This window comes from Lynx rufus, unplaced genomic scaffold, assembly GCF_022079265.1.
Source record: "Lynx rufus isolate CCGP_SWC_20201006 ecotype Redwood Valley unplaced genomic scaffold, mLynRuf1.p SCAF_4, whole genome shotgun sequence".
Lineage (NCBI taxonomy): Eukaryota > Metazoa > Chordata > Mammalia > Carnivora > Felidae > Lynx > Lynx rufus.
In genome coordinates, this window is record NW_025814856.1 from 18,805,382 (window position 1) to 18,828,216 (window position 22,835).

At 55.4% G+C, this 22,835-nt stretch overlaps 1 protein-coding gene across 3 annotated transcripts in view; it reads right to left on the bottom strand.

Annotated features, from left to right (window-relative positions):
- Positions 1-22,835, bottom strand: part of CACNA2D2 (calcium voltage-gated channel auxiliary subunit alpha2delta 2) — a 141,909-nt gene that overhangs the window by 64,917 nt on the left and 54,157 nt on the right. For all 3 annotated transcript variants that reach the window (XM_047095875.1, XM_047095874.1, XM_047095873.1), the window contains exon 3: positions 4,540-4,656. In XM_047095875.1, the coding sequence (XP_046951831.1) occupies positions 4,540-4,656 (117 nt within the window). The remainder of the gene's footprint in view (positions 1-4,539; positions 4,657-22,835) is intronic.

A 22,835-nucleotide genomic window follows, 5' to 3' on the forward strand; every position in this document is an offset into this window, starting at 1 on the left:
TGGGCATCACCATTTAAAATCTCTCCAAGTGACCTCAATGTTCAAGCAGGTTTCAAAACACTGCAGGAAGACAAGGGGCACCTGGGTGGCTCAGCTGGTTGAATGTCTGACTCTTGATCTCAGCTCAGGTCTTGATCTCAGGGTCATGAGTTCAAGCCCTGAGTTGGGCGTGGAGCCCACTTAAAGAAAAAAAGTTTGAAAAACACCATAGGAAGACAAAGGTACAAAGGCACAACGTCTGGAAAGGTCTTGGCCCTGGGAATAGCAGGAGGTACTTGAGGTGGAGCATGGGGAACATGGGCATGGTAGAAGGGGAGAGCTTAAGGACTGAGGTCTCTAGGTCCTGGATCCCTAGTCAAGCCTTTCCACTGCCTCTGGTTTGTTTGAAGTTTGAGGTAAGAGGGTCTCCCCAAGAGTAGGCTCTAGCCACACTGATGTCCCTGAGTGCTCTGGCCTTGGGCTTCCCATTCTCTGGGAACTGAGACAACTGAACCACAATGCCCATGGCCCCACCCCTGAGAGGAGGCTGGAACCCCTCGCATTCGGGTCACTCCTGACCTTATCAAGGCTGTATCTCCTCTCACAGCCTCTCCTCTAAGCCACAGAACAGAGGTATCAGGGATGGTGCTGAAGGTGGCACAACCTTTGGGGACACTGTTTTCTTTGTGGCCTTTATAAATGATGGCTCCTGGAGGTATGAGACTGAGACCAGAAGTACTGGGCAGGGATGGTCTCATGTCCCTATTTTACAGAGAGGGATGCTAAGGCTTGGGATGGGACTAGACTGAGTGCTCTATGAGGGCAGGAGCAGGGCCTGTCCTCCCCCTGCCCACCAGCACCAGCCTGGCACACAGTAGTCCACTAGAGAATGTTGATGACTCAATGGAGGAAAAAAATACAACCAGGAAGAAATGACCTTTCTGACAAGGGCTGTGTGTCAAGGCCCCAGCAGGGAGGACAACAGAGTCCAGATTTGGGCTGCCTCCAATGTGCTGTAAGTTGCTAAGGCAACTCTGCCTCCAATGTGCTGTAAGAACTCAGGTACCTCCCTCCCTCTCCTGGGACTTAAGACCCTTAGAGAGTGGGCCTTGGCTCAGAGGACCCATCTCCCTGGTAGTAGAATTCATAAAACAGCTCCCCTCCATGTTTCCAAAGCTAAGGCCCTAGCAGGTTTCCTGGACTTGGGAATGCTGGTTGCCTGTGTTGCAAGGCTCCTGACCTGGCCCTGCTCCTTCCCTGACTCTTGCCTGCATAAATCACCTTGTGCAGCTTGGAGAAACTCGTAACAAATGTCTGATTGTCCCTGATTAGATGAGCCAATGAACTTCCGTCCTGTGTTGCTCAGATTCCTCTTTGCAAGTCCCAAATTAAAATTCCAGACCAGAGCAAGAGGATTTAAATTGGATTACTGGATGGGGTCCAGGGAGAGAGGAACAATGGACGGGGGGGCAAGGGGTCCAGGCCCCCACATCCCTGCCTCCATATGCACCCAGGCTGCAAACAAATGTGAGAAAGGAAAGAAGGGCCAGAACTTGATTAAAAGCAAATTTAAAACACAATTAAGACCAAAGCTCATCCTGAACAATTAGGACCAAGGCAGGGGAAGGGTGGTTGTCCTCTGCATCCTCTGGGGATATGGACAGAAGCATCTTGTGGACCTAGAGCCAGAGGCACTGCAGCAGGGGGGTTCATGGCCCAGCAGAGTGCTGGGAAGGTAAGGGTGGTGGGGTCTGTGCACACCTTGGAATCATGTGGGAGTCAAGGGCATGGCTTAGCATCAGAGTGACCTGGGTTCACATCCTGGCCTGATGCATGGCATGTCTGAGTCTCTGTCCCCTCTGTGAAGTGGGCCTCCCTCATGGGGTTGCAGTGAGAGTAACCTGTGACAGACAAGACATGGTGAGTGCCCAAACAGTGAATGCCCTTTTCCATCATTCTTTTTTCTTTTATTTGAGAGAGAGAGAGAGAGAGAGAGAGAGAGAGAGAGAGAAGGAGAGAGAGAAACAGCACATGTGAGAGCAGGGGAGAGGGGCAGAGGGAGAGAGAGAGGGAGAGAAAGGGAGAGAGAGAGAGAGAGAGAGAGAGAGAGAGAGAGAGAGAGAGAGAATCCCAAGCAGCAGGATCCACGCTCAGAGTGGAGCCTGATGTGGGGCTCGATTTCAGGACCCTGGGATCATGACCTGAGCCAAAATCAAGAGTTGGATGCTCAACCAACTGAGCCCTTCAGGCTCTCCCCCATCATTCTTCTATTGAAAATAATTTGTGGCATGTCAGGCTGGCTCAGTTGGAAGGGCATGCAACTCTTGATGTTGGAGTTGTGAGTTTGAGCCCCACACTGGGTGTAGAGATTACTTAAATAAATTTTAAAAAAATAAAAAGAAAATAATTTGTATTTGGCACCAACTATGTACCAGGCCATGGGCTAGGCTGTAGATGCAGTGGGAAGGAGAGAGACCTCTGCCCTGCCTTGAGGGGCAGGGTCCAGCATGTGGGTGGGGTATAGAGACAGTTGGGATCAGGACCCAGGCCTTGGGCTCTACCCTCCCTGCCAAGCTATCAAGGTTGATAGTTTGTCTAGAAGTGGGGAGAAGAACTTGGGGAGGGACCTCAGACTTGCAGTGTCCGGGGAGGATGGGCAGGGGGCTGGGCCCTGGGCTCCATCTGTGGAGGGCAGGTCAGGCATCTGTCATTGCCACCACTCAGCACCTCTCATTGAGGGAACTGGTCCTAAAGCCAAGGTGGGCAGCGGGCCTAAAGGATGCCTCTTCCCAAATTTATCAGAAAGTTTCAACACAAGTTCAGGGCTGGTTGCCTGCACTTTGTAAAATGGAGGAAAGTAAGGAAGTAGTGGGCAAATGAGGAGTCTGGAATGAATGGAAGAGAGAGAGAAAGAGAGGCAAGAAAGGAGGGGACAGGATCCAGGTCAGTCCCAGTTCTAGGAAAAGCAAGGAGGGGACATGATATGCTGGATGGATAGGGCAGCAGAATGTTTCTCACAGTCAGGGGAGACACTCTTGCCCTACCCTGGGACTGCTGTCCCAGTTGAAGGCTGGGCTTTGCCTCCTCCCCGGGGCAGTTCATTTCTCCAATTGTCTCCCCACCTGTGACCAGGAGTTCCTGAAGGTCAGGCTGGACTGGGGCTGGGCTCACTCTGGGTCGTCTGGATCCACCCTGGGTTGGGAGGCCTTCAGGCTCCACTTCCTCTGGGACTCTGGTCCCAGCATGCCAGCCTCTCCCTATTCTATGATTCCAGGTCACACAGGATGGGCAGGGGACCCCAAGGGGATGGCAGGGCCCAGCTCCTGGGGAAGAGAGTTCTCTCCTTGGGGCCTGGATGTGGTGGGGGCTTGAGCTAGGTCACTGACCTGATTTAACCCTGCCAGGCCCCTGGTCTGAGCTTGGGTATGGCTTGTATGGATTTGCTCATCCTTTTAAAAAAAAATAGTTTTACTGAGATACAATTCACATACTACAGAATTTACCCACATAAAGTACATAATTCAGTGTTGGTTTTTTTTTTTTTTTTAGCACATTCAGAGTTGTACAACCATCACCACAATCTAATTTTAGAGTATTTTCATCACCCCAAAAAGAAACCCTGTACCCATTAGCAGTCCCTCCTTATTCCCCCTCCCTTCCAGCCCTAGGCAACCACTAATGTACTTCCCATTTCTGTGGATTTGCCTATTCTGGATATTTCACAGAAATGGGATCACACAATAGGTGGTCTTTTGTGGCAAGCTTCTTTCACTTAGCAGAATGTTTTCAAGTTCATCCATGTTGTCATGTGCATCATCAGTACTCCATTCCTTTTTATTGGACTCCTCTTTTTGACACAGGCTGAGGCTGGGGCAGTGGCAGCTGTGCCTCTGATCTGCGGGCAGCTTAGACACTCTCCCTCATTTACTGCACAACCTTGTAGCTCTAGAAGGCCCTCCCCACCTGCACTCCCTTGGGGTGGGTGGAGTTCGACAGGCTTGCTGGCTTTGTACAAGTGGTCAGTGCAGCTGAGTAGGGTCTGTCAACTCCCAGAATGGCAGCACCTTGGAGCTGACAGGCACAATCTCTCTAAGATTAGAGGGGGAGAGTGAGGCTCAGAGGGAGGCAGAGAAACATTCAAGGTCATGGGCAGAGCAGGGGCTCCAATCCCTAGCCTTACATGGCTCCCACATTCTCTGTGGGGCATTTGGGGCCGTTCCACATCCCCCCCCCCATCAGAGCTGCAGCCTACCCTCCCAGCCATCAGCAGATGCTCACCCAGGGCACGCTCATAGAACAGAGGAATCTGAGAACTCCAAGCCTGCCTGGGCCTCACCTTCATGCCCGCACAAGAGCCCCAAGACCCCAGGTCACCCTCCAGATAAAACTATCTGTTCCTGCCATTGCTGCCCACAGTCCAGGTGGGCACAGCCCTGCCAGTGAATTCAGCCTGAATACAGAGGGCCAGGAGGGCCACGTGTTCACGCTGGGTAGGCACACTGCCCACACAGTGCAGAGCCACTCGCCTGGCCCTCCCTCAACCCACATAACTGCACCTACCTTCAGGGCCTGCACCTTCCTGTCCAGCAGGCTCTCGATGTCTCCTGCCACCTTCTCCACCAACTTCTGAGGCTCGTTCTCCTGCACCTCAAACAGATTCCGGTTGTCCTTGTAGATCTAGAAGGAAGCAGGAGCCAGGGGTGAGGCCAGGGTGGTCCCACATTTCCATGTCACAGCCCCTTCATATCCCCCCTGCACAGTATGATCCAGCCCTTGGCCCTGCCCCAACTCTGGCTCTGGCCATTCGGAGAGCATGGACGTCTGAGGGTTGGGCCCACTGCCCTCCTGAACTTGAAGAAAGGCTACTACGGTCATGGGTTTCACAGCTTGCCCTGGTTGTGGCTGGTGGGATGGGGTTGTCACTGCCTTCTCTGGGACTCAGGGTTCCTCCTCCAGGAGCCATGAGCAACAACCGCGTGACTAGTTCAGAGTGGCTGAGAGCAGCAGAGGCGGAAGGATGGGTTCAATAGGAGGCAGGGTGTGTGTGTTGGGGGGGAGGGGGAGAGATGGGACCAATAAGCACACACGGCATACCACATGCCTGCTGACATGAGGACACTGTCACCCTCACTACACCACATATGCATCACATATAGCCACCCCTATACCCTTTTTTGCTGGTGTTGCCCCAGGGCATTTACAGAAACTGCAGTGGGGACTCTAGGCACCCCTAGGGGTTTCTCTCTCATTCAGCGCACAGAATATGGGGGCAGGGACCAGGGAAAAGGAGGCATGTGGGGAGGATAAATCTGCCCCTCTCTCCTTGAGAACTGGGTCTGTGCACACACTCACGTGGGGGTATAAAGCTGACAGTCTGCATCTGCATGCGTGAGTGTGTGTGTTATGGCTCAACACACATCCATCTGTGTGCATGTGCCTGCATGTTGGGGGTAGGATGGGGTTAGGGCCTCTAGATGAAGCCTGGGGCTTATATGTGAGTCACAGAAGTGAATTCAGCCGGCCTCTTTGTTCCAGGCTGGGGTCTTGGGTGTCTGCACATGCATGGATGTGTGCATGTGCGTACGTGTGTGTGCATTGTACACTCACGTGTGTCCATCCAAATGACCCCAAGAGGTCTGTTCCCAAAGCTGACTCCTTCACAGAGGTCATATGCCACTACTGAACTGCTGCCATCGGGCCACGCCATTGGGCAGTGCAGAACCAGAGGAATGCAGAGAGAGAAGAGGTGATGAGGAGGAGATAAGGAGGTGGGAGAGGCAGCTGAGGAGAGACAGACAGGCAGGCAAGATAAGGTCGGAGAGTGACAGCCAGACGAGGGGGAGATAAGGCCTCCAGCAGTTGATGGGGGAGGAGGTGGGGGATCAGGCGCCAGAGCCCCTGCCCTGCCGCCCACTCAGCACCCAGCAGTCCAAGGGTTAAAGTGCCACACAAAGCCGGCTCAGGCAGTCTCCTCCTCCTGCCGCCCCCCATCCCTCCCGGCTTCTCTTTTCTTTTTGTCCTTCTCTTAGAACAAAATAATTTGTGGCGAATTCGCTCCTTCCCACAGAGCAGTGCCGATTAGAGGGCGAGGCATGAGGCCTGGACGCAGGGCCAGGGAGGACGGAGGCCCCAAGTGGGCATCAGGCCAGGCTGTTCCCTGGGTTCCCTGGGCTGGGCCTCAGGGCAGAGGCCCCCAGACAGAAGATGGTGGAGACAGAGATCAAGGAGGGGTCTGAGTCTGGGGTCACTGGGAAATGTGGAGAGCCTGGAGTGCAGTGCCCACTGTTGGGGGGAGTTGAGGCTCAGAAACAAGAAAGGACAGGTCAAGTCCACACGACTCTGAGTGGCAAAGCCAGGTCCTCCTGGACCTCTCCTTCCCAGGTTTCAGGGCTTTAAAAATACACCCTTTCCCAAGCATGAGCTGCTGGCCTGGAGCCGGGACACCCTGGGCTTGTTGAGGCCAGCTATACTTTCTAAAGCCTCGGCCGAGTGCACCCTGGCCCACTTGTGCCAGCAGGGGGCGCAGCTGCCTGGCTTCTCTGGGTAGGGGATGAAGTTCGGACACCTGACTCTCCTGTCAAGGTCATTCCCAGGTGTCCCAAACAGGGCTGTCCATAGCCGCGGCAGTCCTGGATCAGAGGCTGGACCAAGCAGCCTCCTGACAACTCTCCTCTGGGAGCCCCGGAGTTCCTCCCCACAGGATCCAGGGTAGCCCTTGCAGCGTCGCGTGGTGACTAAGACAGGGCTCAGGAGCCATAGAGGGAGTGGGTCTCCAGGTGGCAGGGTCACACCCCAGGGCCCTGAAAGGTGGCATAAGGGCTTGAAAGCAGGAACCCTGCTAAGAGTCACCTCACGTCTGAACCTTGGTGTCCGATTTATTAAGCGAGAGAAGAGCAGTCCCCTCTCTGCAGGCTGATGGAGGACTGCAAAGAACCTACACTATTGTCGCTGCTGCTATTGTTGAGGATCACCAGAATTCTGCAGAAGGAATCACAGTCCCTCCCTGCCTCCACTCTCTCTGCTATATCTGTACACTAAGGATCTGAAGCCATTGGCTCCCATTCCTGGGCAGACAGCCGTGGTCTCCTGGGGTTGGCTCGCCCCCAGCCCCACCCTCTTCCCAGGCCTTCCTGGGAAGCCCCTCTCCAGCCATACTGTTCTTGTCTCCAACACCTCAGCCTGGGCCCGAGAGGTGACAACAGGGGAGCCTAGACACAGAGACGCCACTGATACAGCACAGCCAAAGCCATCTCCCTTCCAGCTCTCCCCAGGCACTGGGCCTGTGTGTAATGGACCCTTGGCAAATGCATATGCCCAATTCCCTGCTCAAGAGCAGAGCTCTGCGACCAGCTAGACCTCAGTCTGACTCATATTCCTGCTTGCAGCTGTGCTACCCCTTGGAACCTGGTGCTTCATCTGCCACACTTTCTTCCTGTCCCAAGGACCCTCTATGACATCTTTCTGCTGGCCCCCGGTGTCAGCATTGGTGGCCTCTCCAGCCCATTGACCTGGTGTGTCCCTGCAGGCTTCTGGGTCCCCAGCCTATGCTGATGCCCACTACCACACCTTTGCTCATGCTGTCCCTGTTTCCCGTCTGCCTTCCCTGCCTTTCTAAATCCTCTCTAGAGCAAGGGTGGTAAAATGGGCTAGAAGGAGTTTCTGGAGAGATGAGGGCTGAATCCTAGAGCCTCAGGGCCTGGTCAAACTACCAGCCAAGCCTGTGCCCCAATCCCAAAAGAGCCGCTGAGACATAGTAGCCCTTGTTCCTTCTATCCCGAGTGCTTCATCCCTCTAAACATTCCCTTGAACCTGTTCCAGGTGTCCCTGGCTCCTGGGGGTGGGACCTGAGCTGAGCCCTGTGTCCCAGGGAGATCTGAGTGACACCGTTCAGCAGATGGTCCCACCCTGGGAGATAGGGCATCTCTCCATTGATGCTGTCTGAGGAGGTGCTTTCTACCTACAGGCCTAGCAGGAAGCCTGGGAGACCCCAGGGCAGAAAGTATGCCAGGGCTGGCTCCCCTTGAGCCCCAGCCTCTAGCCCTGGTCCCTGGGGTCAGCTTAGAAGCAACAGACAGGCCAGGGTGCACCGGGTGCAGGGCCTCAACAACCACAGCAGGACCGCACGCCCGCTGGTGTCCTTGGCCCAGCAAGCTAATTGGAAAAACCCAACAGCTCCCACAGCAGCACAGCCTCCAAGGCCCCGACTTCTGCACAGGCGGCTGGACTGAGGAAAGATTTGGGGGCTCACAGGTCTACAGGTTGTTGCAGCTTGGCACCAGCCATGATGGGGGAGGAAGAGGCAGGGGCTCTATCCCACAGAGATGATGAACGGTAGTGGGTCAGGGCAGCAGACTGGCAGACAGGCTGGCTGGAGCCAGGTGAGCATATGGAGGTGGGGTGGGGGGAACAGGGCTGGGAGCAGGGGTGGCTAAGACCCCAAGGGATGACAATTCAGAGGCAGCTTGCAGCCCTTTGTTCACAGGAGTCCCTGGCTCCCCTCAGATACCTATGGCTTCCTCCCCTGAGGGCACCTCCCCCACTCAGTTATGGAGACCTGTCCCTCTATCTCTCCCCTCATCTCTTCACCTCCCTCCCTGTGCTCCCAGTACTGGCCTCAACCCCAACCCTCTCTCAGCTCTAGTGATTCTTTAGTTAAGTGGTATATCTGGCCAGCCTTTCGGCCTAGGATTTTAAGGGCTTGTGGAGGCCAAGGTCAGGGGCCCCAGAACCTCTGCCCAGCCCCCCTGCTTCCCCGGGGGGCCTCCACATAAAGAGGAGCCTAGAGGACACCTGTAGATACGACAACCTTGGGCAGGAAGCCTGGATGCACACAGGGGCAGACAGAGCCACCCTCGTCCCCACAGCTCCCAACAGTCCTGACTCGGAGTGGGGTCAAGTTCTGAGGTACCTGGAAACAGAGACAGCCATCACAGGAGACAAGAGACCCCAGGACTGGAGACCTGGACGCCCCCAGTCATACTGGAGAGGCTCTTTGCAAAGTCCCAGAACCGGCAGCAGTGGGGCCTGGCCCTGAGCCAGCACCTAACCTGCCCAGAGACAGTAGGAAGGTGGGGAGAAAGGAGAGTAAAAGGAAGGTGAGGAGGGGAGGGAGAGGAGGGCAAAGGGGAAAGAGGGACAATGGAGGCCCCGGGAAGGATGCTGTTCACTGAGTGCTGGCTCTGGCCACCCTGGGGCAGATGTTTTCACACCTGGCCTCACTGATCTTAGACAACCCGAGGAGGTACGCTTCTGATCATGTCCATGTAGCAGACAGGGCACTGAGGGTCAGAGAGCTTAAGTTATACAGTAGAGATCAGATTCAAACCAGATCTGTCTGACCCAAAACCCTTGCTTCAGGTCACAATCTGTGCACTTCGGTTCCCTGCACTTATTCCCGTACTTGAAGGTGAGGCACAAGGTGAGGGAACCAGGGTCACACTGAAGGCCTGCATTCTGGAGAGAAGGAGGGGCGGACTGGCAGAACCAGCCCGATGGACTATATAACCACCCAACACTGGGAGTAAAACCAGGTGCGTGTGAGGCTCCTCTCTGCAGCGAAGGTGAACGGGCCCTAATCTCTGGAAAATTAAATCAGAAAGAAAATGGAACGAGAAAGATTTGACACAGGCTGGGCCCTGCTGCTGGCTGTCTCCTCACAGGCCCAGGCTCAGTTGGGTGTTCAGCTACCCGGGTGCTCCAGCATCCTGGCTCCCTCCCACCACTCAGGTTACTGGGCAGGGCATGGGCAGGGCACAGGGAGTAAAGCCCCACAATACGACCTCCCAGGGGATTTGCTATTCTCTAACCCCGTCCAGTCATGTCTCAGTATCCAGTCCCCGGTCTTGAAAGGAGCAGCTGGTGAGGGTCCTAACCACCTAGCCCTCATGCCAACAGGCCCCTGCACGGAGAACAGCAAGGGGACCACAGATGGTGGGCTGGGCCCCCCGAGGCCAGCCCACAGGGGCAAGCACTGTCAAGGCCACAGGGTCACAGGGATTGGAATGGGTCACACTTGTGCCAGGATCAGGAGAGCCTTGGGTCGGAGGACAGGGAGCTCCTGGTGGCTTAGGGACCCTGAGCTGGGCCAAGAGGTGGGGGAAACTGGTAGTGATTAGCTCAGGGACCCCGGCCAGTCAGGGCAAAGCTGGATCTCAGGCCTCCAACCTCACTCCCGCCAGACTGTTGCCCATCTCCTGCCTTTGCAGGGAAAATTGAGGGTATTGACACGGCTGCTAATCACCCTTGAAGGCCATAGGATCAATGGAGTAGCCAGGTACCTGTGGTCCCCTCCCACTGAGAGCACTCAAGACTTAGGAGAGATCGAGGACAGATCCAGGACAGGGCAGCTCCTGGGCTCTCCCTTTACCCAAACCCTGAGCGCCACAGCTCAGGTCCTGATGGGACAAGGGGGGCTGCCCCATAGTGGGTGCATAAAAACCCTAACCCAGCTGCTCTGGAGATAGTCCAGGCCCTGGACTATGTGTGTGGCTGACAGCTCTCTGCAGCCAGGGTGTAGCCCCTCCCTGGCCTACCTAGTGCGGGACTTACAGTAAAAGCAAGGGCAAGGGACCCTCAGAGCACACAGCTGGTGCACAGACAGGGGACTATGTGCCACTTGGTCACATGTTTATCAGCTGCTGACATTCACCGGCTGCCACAGTAGTTCTCATGTGGCCATGCCACACTGCCACCATCCTGTGGTGGGTTGGTTCCATAGTTAGCCATATATGGTGTCATGTCACAAGCAGGGTTTGTACATGATCATGCTGGTTGCCACATTACCAACCTTCATACTGAATAGGGATTTCCTGGAATGAACCGTCTGTTTAGAGGAAGTCATGGACACCACCCAGGCCATTACAATGTGGTCCTATGGGGGCTGCAATGGAGAACATGAAGGCAGTGTGGGAGCAGAGAGGAGGGCTCCTGGCCTGGCTTTGAGGAGGAGGTCAGGATGTGGCCCTCCTAGGTGGCCCATTATTTGCTCCATTTACTCCCCACCCCACCCCCATGTCCTTACATTTCCACTGGGGCACGCCATATTCACGCCACCAGTTCTAGGGCCCTCTTGAGCTTGGGGCAGCAGAGATGGACCAGATCTTGTCCTTGCCTTCCTAGGACTCACCATCCAGAGGGGACAGGTGTCCCTTTGGACTGCCAAGGACAGAGGGGTGGCAGCAGGAAGAGGTATGCAAGAGACACTGGGAATGGGGCTCACCTGCTTGAGTACAGCCAGCTGGCGGGGGGGTGCTGTCAAGGAAAAGATTGGGATGGCTTTACAGGGGAGAGTCTGAAAGGCTGGGTGGAGTCTGCCAGACTCAGGGGTGGCCGGGGAATAGTGAACCGGGCAGGAGTAATGGCAGGTGCAGAGGCTGGGAGGAGGGAACATCAGTGGACTGTTCAGTTGCAGGAGCACAGGGGCTTGTGGAGGGCAGAAGGGAGGCTGGGGGGCAGACTGTGAGCAGACAGAGAGGTTACATAAGCCAGGCAGCTCAGGAGAGGGAGCTGGGGCCTAGATCACAAGGTGAGAAGGCCTTGGTGGCTCAGTGGACACTGGGTCCCCAAGAGGCAGCCAGTAGGAGCTCTCACCAGCAGATTTCCCTTGGAAAAACTCATAGGGGCACAAAGCCCCCGCCACCACCCCCAGCAACGCCTCCCTGTTTTTAAAGTTAAAGTTTCGTTGACTGTCATCCATTACCGCAATTAGTACATTATGTCTAATTATGCAATTAGTGTAAAAAGTGCACTTGCTGCTGAGAATGGGAAATTACGCTGCCTCGTTACGCTGTAAAATCCATGTCATAAAAAGGCTCAATCTCTTGTTTTTCAAAAGACACAAAACCCAACACAAAACAATAAACCAAATCCTCCCAACTGAGCTAGGGCCAGTCTGTGCAGCCCTCCCTGCACTTGTCTCCATGTAGACCCCCACCTCTGCGAGGCCTGCCCCGTACACACCCCAGGGCAAGACATGGCCAGCCACAAACACAAGCTGTTTGCGTGACCATTCCTGGGTGTGGCCCATCTTTGCTCCTCTGAAACAGATGTGAATTTCTAAGCTGACTTTAAAACCGTGGTAATCCTGATTATCCAACCATTATTTCAGACTTGACTTGGAACAAGGCCTCTAGTGTTAAGGCCTATGTATTTCAGGTGAGAGCAGTCCCAGGTAGGGGGGTGGGCATGGCTCCACCCAGCTCCAAGCAGAAGTCCTTTCTCCAAAGTTCCTGAGGGCACAACTCTGAGGTCCCTAATGGCACCTGTGAGGAGAGGGTCATATTCCAGCTCAGGGAAAACTGGAGGAACTTTCTCACACTCAAGGCTCCCAAACCCTGGGAACATTGCCTGGATAGATAGGGAGCTCCTTGTCACAGGAAGCATGCAAGTCCAGCCATCAGGGGTGCTGAGCAGGAATTCACTCATGGTCACCCTGCACAGCGGGCTGGACTCTAGGCTGTTATCGTCAGACAGCAGCATCCCCATGGCTGTGTGCCTACGTGAAGTTTGCAGTCTGACCTTTCTCCCTAGGTTCTGGCTTCCTTGGTGGTCAAACAGTCTGTGGGCAGGTGGGAGGTGAGAAAGGAATCTGACTGGAGGGCGGTGTGTCACTACCACAATGTCAAATGGCCAAGTCCATGGGGGCTAGCAGGACACACTCCAATGTCCCTGACTGCCATGTCAGCACTGGGCACCTGTGTGTCTCAAAAGGGCAATACAGTGCCATGGAGACTCCTGCCCAGCCAAGAATCTGCCCTTACTCCATGGAGATGATGCACAGACCAGCTGAGCTCAGATAAGGTGCTCACAGAGCAGAGAACCAGAAACATGGAGTCCCAGCATCCTAGGGTCCATGGGACACCAGGGCCCCTGCAACGGCACCCACTTGCAATGTGCACCCACTAGTTCTGGGTGCCATCCACACCCCACTGGGAAGCACTCACTGAGAAGTCAGCTGGATTGTGGGGATGGAGGGGGCGTGGGTCTAAACTCAAGGCATGGGTCCCAGACAGTTCCAGCCTTTGTCTACTCTTCCTCCAGGCCTTTGTCTACTCAGGTGCTCTTAAACAGCCGGGGAGTGTATCACAGCCCAACCACATGGACACCAGAGGAGACTCTCAGCGCCCCTGTCCTCCTGATTTGGTCCAGGATAGCATCAGGAATGGGGGACTTGAGCCCGAGGGGAATGGAACTGTAGGCAGATCCGGGGCCCCTGCTGGCTCCCCGCCCTGAGCAGGGAGCCACCGGCTGTCGAGGCAGCTGGGAGGGAAGCTGTGCCCAGCACACCAGCCGGCACGGGGGAGTGTGAGTAAACACACCCGCGCTTCCCAACTCGTGTGGCTGGTGTAGGCGCCTGTGTTTATGGGAAACAGGTTATCTGTGCCAGCGTCTGGGTCCCTTTGCCACCCACCCTGGCTCAGCTCTCTCCTGCTGCCTCCCTACCCAGTGGGCCCTGCCTGCCTTCCCCTAGGACTCCTCGGCCTCTGAGCTTTGGAGGGACAACAGTGAGGATAGGCCCTCCCCTCCAGGAGGTGAGACAGGGCTCTGCACTTAACCCACTGAGTCAGAACAATCCCCACAGGCAGGTATGGTTGTTGTCCCCATTTTACAGCTAAAGAAACCAAGGCTCTGGCAGCTGGACAAATGGGTTGGCAACTAGGCAGTAAGTGGAGGGGCCCATGACACTAGGCTTCTCAAGTTCCAGCCATCAGTTCCAGGTCTCAGGGCCACAGTCCCCCATCCCCTGGCAAGTCTGGTCTGCCCTTTACCTGGCTCACCACCTTGAGGAGCCCTGGTCCAGCATGGCCTTGGAAGTGGACCCTGCCCTCAAGAGCAGGGCACATGGCCCCTCTCTCCCACACAACAGCCTGAGGAGAAAGACCCCAGGGCCTGGTCACTGGCCTGCCATCTGGCCTCTTAAATCCCTTCCCCCTCTGAGCCCATCTTGGTTCCTATGGGGCCCCCCTCCTGCCTCTCTGGGCAAGAGTCCTGGCAGGGCAGGGTGAAGGGTTACAGGAGTCAGTGTGGGAAGAGGCTCCAGTGGACCCTTGGTGGTCCCGAGAGGGCTTCTAATCATTTTTACAGCTCTAGCTGCTATGGAGGTCTTATCTAAATGACTGTCCTTCAGCCCAGAGTGGCAGGAACTTACCCCCATATACACCCTCATGAGATGGGTTTGAAGGTGGGCCTGAGGCACAGTTCTGAGGGCCAGGGAGCGAAGGACAAAGACTGCTTCCTTTGCCCACATCACCTCCATTCCACCCCTCCTAGCAGGGAGGGCAACCCTCTTCAGGGGCTGGGAAAGGTCTCTCAGGGAACCCCAGAATGGCCAGAAACCGACCTTGCCCTCCCAAGCTTCCTGGGAGAATGTGGGTTCACCTGATTTTCCTTTATCCGTCCCTCTCCCTGACCTGTGACAAGGGCATGAGGAGGTGCTCAGCAGCTGGATGGCTTCTTATCTCAAAGACGAGGCAACTGAAGTGGCAGAAGGGTAGAACCTGTCCAAAGGGGAGCCCTTCCTGGCCCCGAGTCCCCTCCACTTACAGCCAAGAATGGCTAAAAAGCCATGGCCTGAATCCTGGCTCTGCTCTTCACGAGTGGTGTGCCTTCGCACAAGCCTTCACCCTCAGCATCCACACAGCCTTGAGCTGCTTTGTGGGGTGTTCCTCAACAATGAAAGGTCAAATGCAAGGTGTTGCCGGCTTCTTGTGGGGCCTCCTTCCAGGGCTGCTCCTGAGGCCCTGAGAGTTTTCCCTGCCCCATGCTGTCCTGCAGGGCTAGCCTATCCAGGCCTTGCAGGCTGGAAGTCTGCCCTTTGCTGCTGAAACTCGCTGCTGAAGCTGTTGCCAAATAATGACAGCACCAATCACAGAGAGAGGCCCTCAGGCTGACTGCTCTTATGAAAACATGAGATCTTCACGCATCAGGTATGGGGGAGAAAGACAGAGACAGAGGTGAGACCGGGAGGTGGCTGTGGCCTTCCATAGTATCAAAGGGGCAAGGTCATTGAAGGGTCCTGCCCCATCCCTGGGCACACACTGTAGGTCCAGGCACATCCACCAGATCTTGCAGACCAGCTCGCACACGCTGATCTCACTACATTCATGCCCAGTGCTAGAAAGCTGCTTCGGACGTTGCCAGGCCTCATAGTTAGGCTCACAGAGAAAGCACCACAGCCTGGACAGACCCAACAACTGTCACGAATGTCACCTGGGTGACGCTCCATGGGTTCCCATCCATATGTCAAAAGGTGGTCTGTAGCCATTTGAAATATTTTAAGCAGTGAAACTTCTCTGGCCCCAGGATGGTTGGGGCTACCTGAAGGTCATGGCCCTAAATCCTCCTGCTGGACACAGCAATGGACAGTCTCCTAACAGCAAGGGTGCTGGGCCTGGTGAGGGCAAGGGCACACCTGACTGACAGTGGCTTCTAGATCAGGTCTCCAGGAGGGTCACAGTGCTCAAGTGTCAGGCACTGATAAATCAGTGGGTACAGGGCCAAGCTGGTTCCTGCCCATGGTGAGTATGCAAGTGAGTGTACCAGGGATCACAGCCATGCCGGCTATCTTGTCCACATCCTGCGCCAGCACCTCCCAACCCCATCTTTGTCCTTTCCCTCACTTTTCTTTTATTTTTCTCCTACTTCCAATTTATAGGCTCTTCTCGAATTTTATGTATCCCTGTAAGTGCCCTTAAATCTTCTGTAGAATTCATTGGAAGCATACATAAACAAACACACAGTACTTAGACACGGAAGCCTTGTACATGCTGAAGCCACACTCAGGACAGGAACACTTCAGGGACGTGTGTGCAACAAGGACAAGCACATGCTGGGGACACACGCCACAGGGGACCCATTCTCTCCCATCATTCACAGGCTTTCCTGAGCCCTCATAGGAAAGTTCCCACACGTGGACAGGAAAAATTCAGAGTGGCCACCACACAAGGATTTCCCAGAGCTAGGGGGTCAGTGATCTCCACACCCACTCCCAGCTGGGTGCTCCTGAGCAGGCTCTGGTCTCTCTCTGTACCTCAGTTTCCCCTCACCACACTGTGGGGAGGGAGGGACCATCTTTGATGCCCCGAGTTCCGGGTTCTCCCTCCATAAGAACCCCAGTGGCCACTGGGGCCAAAATTTGTCTTTACTGTGCCCGCACACACTGTTTGCACCGTGAGGGCCCTTGGTCTGAACAGCCATGAACTTCAAAGTTAAGCGTACTCTGCTCAGGGGAGGCAGATGCTGTGTCTAGGCTCGCAGTCTAGGTGGGCCACCTCCTCAGCGGGGTAGAGATTGCCACGGGAAATGTGCCAACACCAGTGGGGCCCATGAGAGTGTCCATGCTGGCCGTCCACTATATCAAACTCTCACAAGGCCTAGTCATTGTCCCCATTTCACAGGCAAGGCCACTGAGGCACAGAGTACTTAGAGCTGGGATTCAGTGACTACACAGACTAACCACACACTGGAGCACAGACTGTGTTCCAGACTGCCCCCTCCACCTCCCAGCAGGTGGTCTCCATTCCATGGGAACCTGTGATCCTCCACAGCCCTAACCCTGCCCCCCAGCTCCTCTCTCTGGGAAGCCACTTTTAATTCCCCCTCAGCTAGGCCCATGGGGCCTCTTGCCTCGGGGCTATGAAAGTCAGTGGGGGTCAGCTAAGTCTAAGGTGTTTGCAAACCTTACTCTGTTTTAAATGTTCCTGGAGAACTCATCTCAAGGGCACCTAGGTGAACCCTCGCAGGAAATGCAGCCCCTTCAGCAAAACAAGCCCCTAATTCATCTGCCCAGGATCATTCACTCAGATCGATGCATGGTGCCAACTGAATCCTCAGTGGCCCCACCAGCACCCAAAGAAACCATCAGGCCCTGAGGCCTGTCATTCGCCCAGCCTGTCTGCCCAGTGGGATTGTGGGGAGGACAAGCAAAGATCTGCACTGGGCCCAGTGGTGGGCACGCTCCCAAAGAGGTGCTTCTACCTGCAGGAAACCATTCTGGCCTTGCCGGTATGGAAGTCTAGGACCTCAGGATGTAGATAGGCAAACTGAGGCCCAAGAGGGAGGGGTGAGCAGCAGGGCAGGGCCAGGAGGACCCAGGTTCGAGCTGCTGGCACGTTCTTCCGTGCTAGGGAAGTCAGGGAAGACTTTCCAGGAGAGGAGTGGGAATAGATAGGCAAGAGAGTGTCCACCTGGCAGGTGAATGGCAAACAAAGGTAGAGAAGAATGAGCAGCTAGCCATGAGGCTGTGAAGGAAGCTGCTGGGTGGAAGTGTCTAGCGCCAGGGCAGAGGCAGCTTCATCCCCTCACTGCAGCCATGGGGGGCGGTCTGCTAGCATAAACTCTTTGAGAACTGTGGGGTCACCTGGAGGACTGGGGATGGGAGGCCTGGGTCTCTGGCCCCTCCGCGCCACGCCTAGGTGCCTGCCAGGTCTTAGCAGCGACGATTCTCTGGGCTCCTGCGTCCTCTGCTCGGCGACCTCCAGGAGGAGGGAGGGACGCCTGAGCTTCTAGCTCTGTCAAGGGCTCCCTGAGCAAGGAGGCGACGAGGGCAATGATGCCAGCAGGACAAGAGCGGAACAAATTGCCCCAATTATGTAAGGCGGCCCTATTTCCTCCTTAGCAGGGAGAGGAGACCAGGGAAGCCATGTTCCCCTCTACCCCACTCCCACCCATGCCATTGGGCCTGCTGGGAGACCCTTTGGGTGGGGGGGCACTGACAGGTCCCCTTAGCAAAGTCTATAAGCCCAGGTCACTGGGGGTGCTGGGGAAGGATCCTGGGGAAGGACTCCATGGGCCCTTTCCTGGGGCTTGCAGGATGGGATCAGGGCAAGAGGCAGGGGTCTGCCCTGTTCAGTCACTGTTCCTTGAGTATCTCTGAGTGTAGCCTAGCCCCTCTGGTTTGCCTTGTACACTGCCTTGCCTGTACACTGGGATGGGCAGTCCATGCCCCAGGCCTCTCCCCTTCTCTGGCCACCATGGAGCCCTGGGGAACTCTGAGCCTTTCCAGAATCTGACTACAGTCCCTGCTCTGCCATACCCCTACTGGGACATGTTCAGGTCTGTTCTTCTTAGTGCTCCACAGGGGTCCAAGCAGGAAGCCCCTTCCTCCAGCCTCCAGAACCAGGCTAAGGTGCCAGACAGCCACGACCTCAGCATGGCCCCTGCCATGAACACAGTCTAGCCTCCACTCTAACCCCGGGGCTTGGACCCCTCTAAGTTGTGGTCTCTTTCTCCATCCTGGGAGAGTACCCTGGGAAGCACTGGATATGCCCCAGACCAAGGCCCTGAGGTAGTGCCCTGCTTCTCAACTCTACCTGGGCACAGGTAGTCTGCACGGGCCCCTCTTGCAGCTGGGAACCAGACGTGCTCTGGCCCGGAGGGCTGGCAGGCTAAGCTGGCTGGGAAACCCCTCCTATACAGCACCATGCTTTGCTGGGCTGCCAACATACCATGAAGCCTGGGTATCAGGCTCTCTGAGTTTACAGTGCTAGCAGGTTAAGGTTGCTAAACTGCAAATTTATCTCCTGCCATAAATGCAGGCAACACAAGAGCTGGGAGCCAGCGTATGTGCCTGAGTGTGTGTCTGTACGTGTATGTTAGAAGGCATCGTGTGTAGTGCACAGCAGAGTGTGTGTACACAAAAGGAGGATGGTGTTCCCGTGAGTGTGCAATGCATGCCCAAGCATGTGTTACAGTGTGTGTCTAGGAGCACATATCCTGGCGTGCATTCTTCCAGGCTCACATGTGCATGTGGGGGGAAGTCTCACTGCGAATGAAAGGGGTGCACCCTTTCCTGAGTGCAGCCCCAAATCCCCCATCCCTCTGCCCAAGTACCGCACACAGTAGGCCTCAGGAAGCATCTGTGTGCATACTGTGCTTACGACAGACCCAGGGAGTCCTTGAGCCCCCCAGTCCTTTGTCTCTCTGCCTGTCATCTCAAAGGGAGTAGAGCCCAGCCCTGGTTACATATTCACACTGGGCTGGTGCCTCCTTCCAGCCACTGACCCCACAGATACAGAAGCCCCCCCCCCCGCCCCCCGCCTGACATGCCAGGCTGCACTGAGAGAGCCCCCAGGGCACAAATTCCCTCCTGTGTGTGTGGGAGCCACAATGGGGCCATGGGACTGGGACTGGGCGAGCCTTTCTGCCCACCCCCGCTCCCAGACAAGAGGATCTAGAAACACCATGAAAACAATTGATCTCCTTGCTGATAGTGGGTGAGAAAAAATTTACCTTTCTCTAAACACTAAAAATAAAATCCAGTTTCCTAAAAACAGGGCTCTCCTCAGCCCAGGGCTTAGTGAGGTTTTGTTGCTAATTCCAAGCGTGGATTTGTTGCAGAAGCCGGGTGCTAACCCTTGGCTGCCTCACTGAGGGGCTCAGCCTTGGGGCAAGATGGTGCCCCCCGGGATCCAAGCCCGGATCTCGGCCACGCAGTGAGCCCAGATGTTGCTATCCCAGGCAGGCAGGAAGAGGGTAGCAGGAACTGGGTCCATATGCTGCTCGTGCCCAGCTAATGGGCTGACAAATTAGCAGGTCTCCCCTCTAAGAGGTGATGAATGAGCAGCTGCCCAGGAGAGCTGGAGGATGGGCCACCTCCCCCACGGTACTCCTCTGGCTCAGCCCTGACTTGGCATCTATGGGGTGCCCAGGGCAGAACCAAGACCCTTCAGTGGTGAGGGTTGGGGGCCGGGGGGAGGGGGCTGGGCAGGGGGAAGGTAGAGAGGGTACAACAGGGTAACCGCAGCCTTGGAGGATGTCTCCAAATGTGCCCAAGCCAGGGAGGCCCGAATTTTCTGGGCTGCTGTCACGCTGTGTGAAGGGCACTACCGAGGAAGGGGTTAAAGTGCTGCCCTTTTTCAGCCTCCTCTTCAAGATCACCGTCACCACACATACTGCCTGAGTGCCTTGAAGAGAGAGGCGGCTGGTCCACGGGCAGGCCTGCAGTGTGGGAGCCTGTGCCCTGACGACTGATGGGGATGGGGAGAGACCTGAGCCACCTGCGGAGTGGAGCTGTGTCTCCCACATAGCTATAGGAGGGCAGCCTCCTAGGCTGACAAGGGCTGTGGAGGACACATGCAGGCAGAGATGAGGAGCCGTGTGGGGAGAGGTCCAGGGAGCCTGAGTCAAAAGCAAAGGGTGGCCTCCAGAGTTAGTGAGCCCCCAGAAGAAAGGGGGTCAGCCTCAGCCAGTCCTCTCTAGCCGGGGGTTGGATCAAAATGGTCTTTTTTTTTTTTTTTAATTTTTTAAAGTTTACTTATTTTTTTAACATTTATTGATTTTTGAGAGTGAGAGACAGAGCATGAGTGGGGGAGGGGCAGAGAGAGAGGGAGACACAGAATCAGAAGCAGGCTCCAGGTCTGAGCTGTCACAGAGCTCCAACTCACAGACCACGAGATCATGACCTGAGCTGAAGTCAGACGCTTAACCAACTGAGCGACCCAGGTGCCCCCAAAATGGTCTTAATTGTCCTTTCTGACCTGAGAGCCCAATATCCTTGATTTGCTCCCCAAATCATTACATGGTCCCCCTCCTCCATGTACTCAGAACATCTAAAATGGGGCAGGATTTACACATTCTTTTGACAAAGGTTGGCCTGACTCGCTTAGAAAGCTGTCTGGCCAGGCAAAGGCAGTCCCTGACCCAGGTCTTCTGTGGGTTCCCTGTCCAAACAGCCCCAAGCCCCCTGCCTGTACTGCCACCCCCAGCCCCCACCCCGCCCCCGCCCCGTGTAAACAGAACCCGCCCGCTCTCTCCCAGGGGCTGCTAATTCCTCGCCAGAACTGCTCGGACGTGAAATTGCAGTGAGACAATGTGTGTTTAAGGAAATGAATCTCGCATCTTAAGAGGCTCGGAAAGCCCGCCCTGCACCCCCATCACCCCGCCCGCCCACCCAGAGCCAGGGAAGGAGCACTTGGCATCAGGGAAGAGAAAGGCGGAGGTGACATTCAGTGCCAAATTAGCAGCCGCCACAGCCAAATATTGTACTTGCCTCCAATCTTCTTTTATTTTTCAAAAGAAAAGGCTTTTACAAAGTGAAAGAGGCTGTTGGAACACTAAGGCTGATGATAGTTTTAAAAGGCATGCCCGCCACGCGCATGCCCATCTTAGAGCCTCCCCTTCCTCCCAGCTTGCTGTCTCCCTTTCCTTCCTGCCCACAGCCACACCCACAGGGCACCTACCCCCATGGTCAGGCCCCACCACACCAGTCACCAGCATTGACATCATAGGTGTTCTTGATGTATGACCCAGAGTCTGACCCTGTGCCAGTCCTGGACATGGCACCTGCCTCTGAGCTACCTCCCCACTTGCATGGAGCCCTTGCCATGAGGGGTCCTTTGTGGCATGTCCAGAACCACGTGGCCTACCGAGGCCTCAACAAAAGTGACCAGCCCATGGCCACCACAAGGGGTTCTTATCCACCTCCTGATGGCCCTCAATGCTCCCCACCGTGGACAGCCATCATCACTAGCCCCCTCCACTAGGAGCCAGATGCCCGATGGCCCCCACTCTGGTCACTTTGTTGAATAAATGACACCATGACACCAGTCATCCTGGAGTCCAGCCCTCGAAACCCAGCCTGCCTCCATGGCCACTAAGTTATTAACCCATGGGACAGGCTAAGTAAAAACACCCTCTGCTTGCTCCTCCAGAGGAAAAACTGTTTTCACCCCTGACCCCTTGTCCAAGTGCTGGGTCATCTAGCTCATCACTAGGACCCAAACATGATGGGGTTTTGTCGACAACGCAGAATTAGCTCACGTTTCACATTTCTTCCAACCAGGGTTGCCCCAGACCTTGGTTTCCCCAGGCCCCCACCTGGATGGTGACCAGAACCTGGCCCTGCCCTACACACGTGCAGCCTTGAGCTCTCCCCAGTCTGAGCCACCCCCAGGTCCCATGCCTGGGAACCTGGGGGCTTGGCAATACCCCATTTTACAGTTGGGACACTGGGGTCAGGGAGCTCTTGGGACTTACCCAAAGTATCAGCTGGAAGAGGCACAACCAGAACCTGGATCTGAGTTATGTGGCACCACAATGTGGATGTTGTTTGCTGCCCAGACTCTCCCTTCAGGACAGGCCCTCATTCTCCCAGATGTAAGATGCTGCTTGCTTTCCACTGAGTCCCTGCCTGGGCTATGGCCTGAGCAGAAGGGAGAGCCTCATCTGTGCTCTGGTTGACACACAGGTGAGGCAGAGAAGTAGAAAGGGCTGACTCCAGCTGGGGGGCAACTCCGAGGGGTGAGGCCAGCTCCAGCACTCTCTGCAGAATTGGCTGAGGCTTCTGTTACAAGTGTGTCGCAGCCAAACTTCCGCTGCCCAATCCGGCTTCCTTTGCCCCTCACAGGTGTGGCCCCCGAGAGTACTCCCCCAGTAAACACCTGCACACCAGCCTCCATTTCAGAGTCTGATTCCAGGGAACTGACCCTACCACAGCTAGTGCTGGGAGTGGTCCCCAAAAGCCAACTCTAAAGTGCGTGCTGTCGCTGTCCTGCTGGCACGGAGGGCCTCACTGTAGTGGTAGGTGGAGCCTGTGATAAGGTGCAATTGATCAAATGTTCACCCATTGTGAACTGACATGGGATAACTGGGGATGGGTACAATATTTCAGGCGTCTTGAGAGTTTCAGGGAAGTGTAATTATAAGGACTATGGAATGGGATAGCTGTTGCTGAGGGCTATCGATGCTTTGGACAGAGACAATGAAAGGCTGAGTGTGATTAATCATGAATTTAAGGTGAAGTGTGAAAGTCAGAAGCCCCCTTGGCAGGATATAAAAAGACTCTCATCTCCTGCAGCCAGAGGCAGAAAAAGCTGAGGGTCAGGCACAGGACTTAATTAGAAGAGTGGCAATGATCCAGC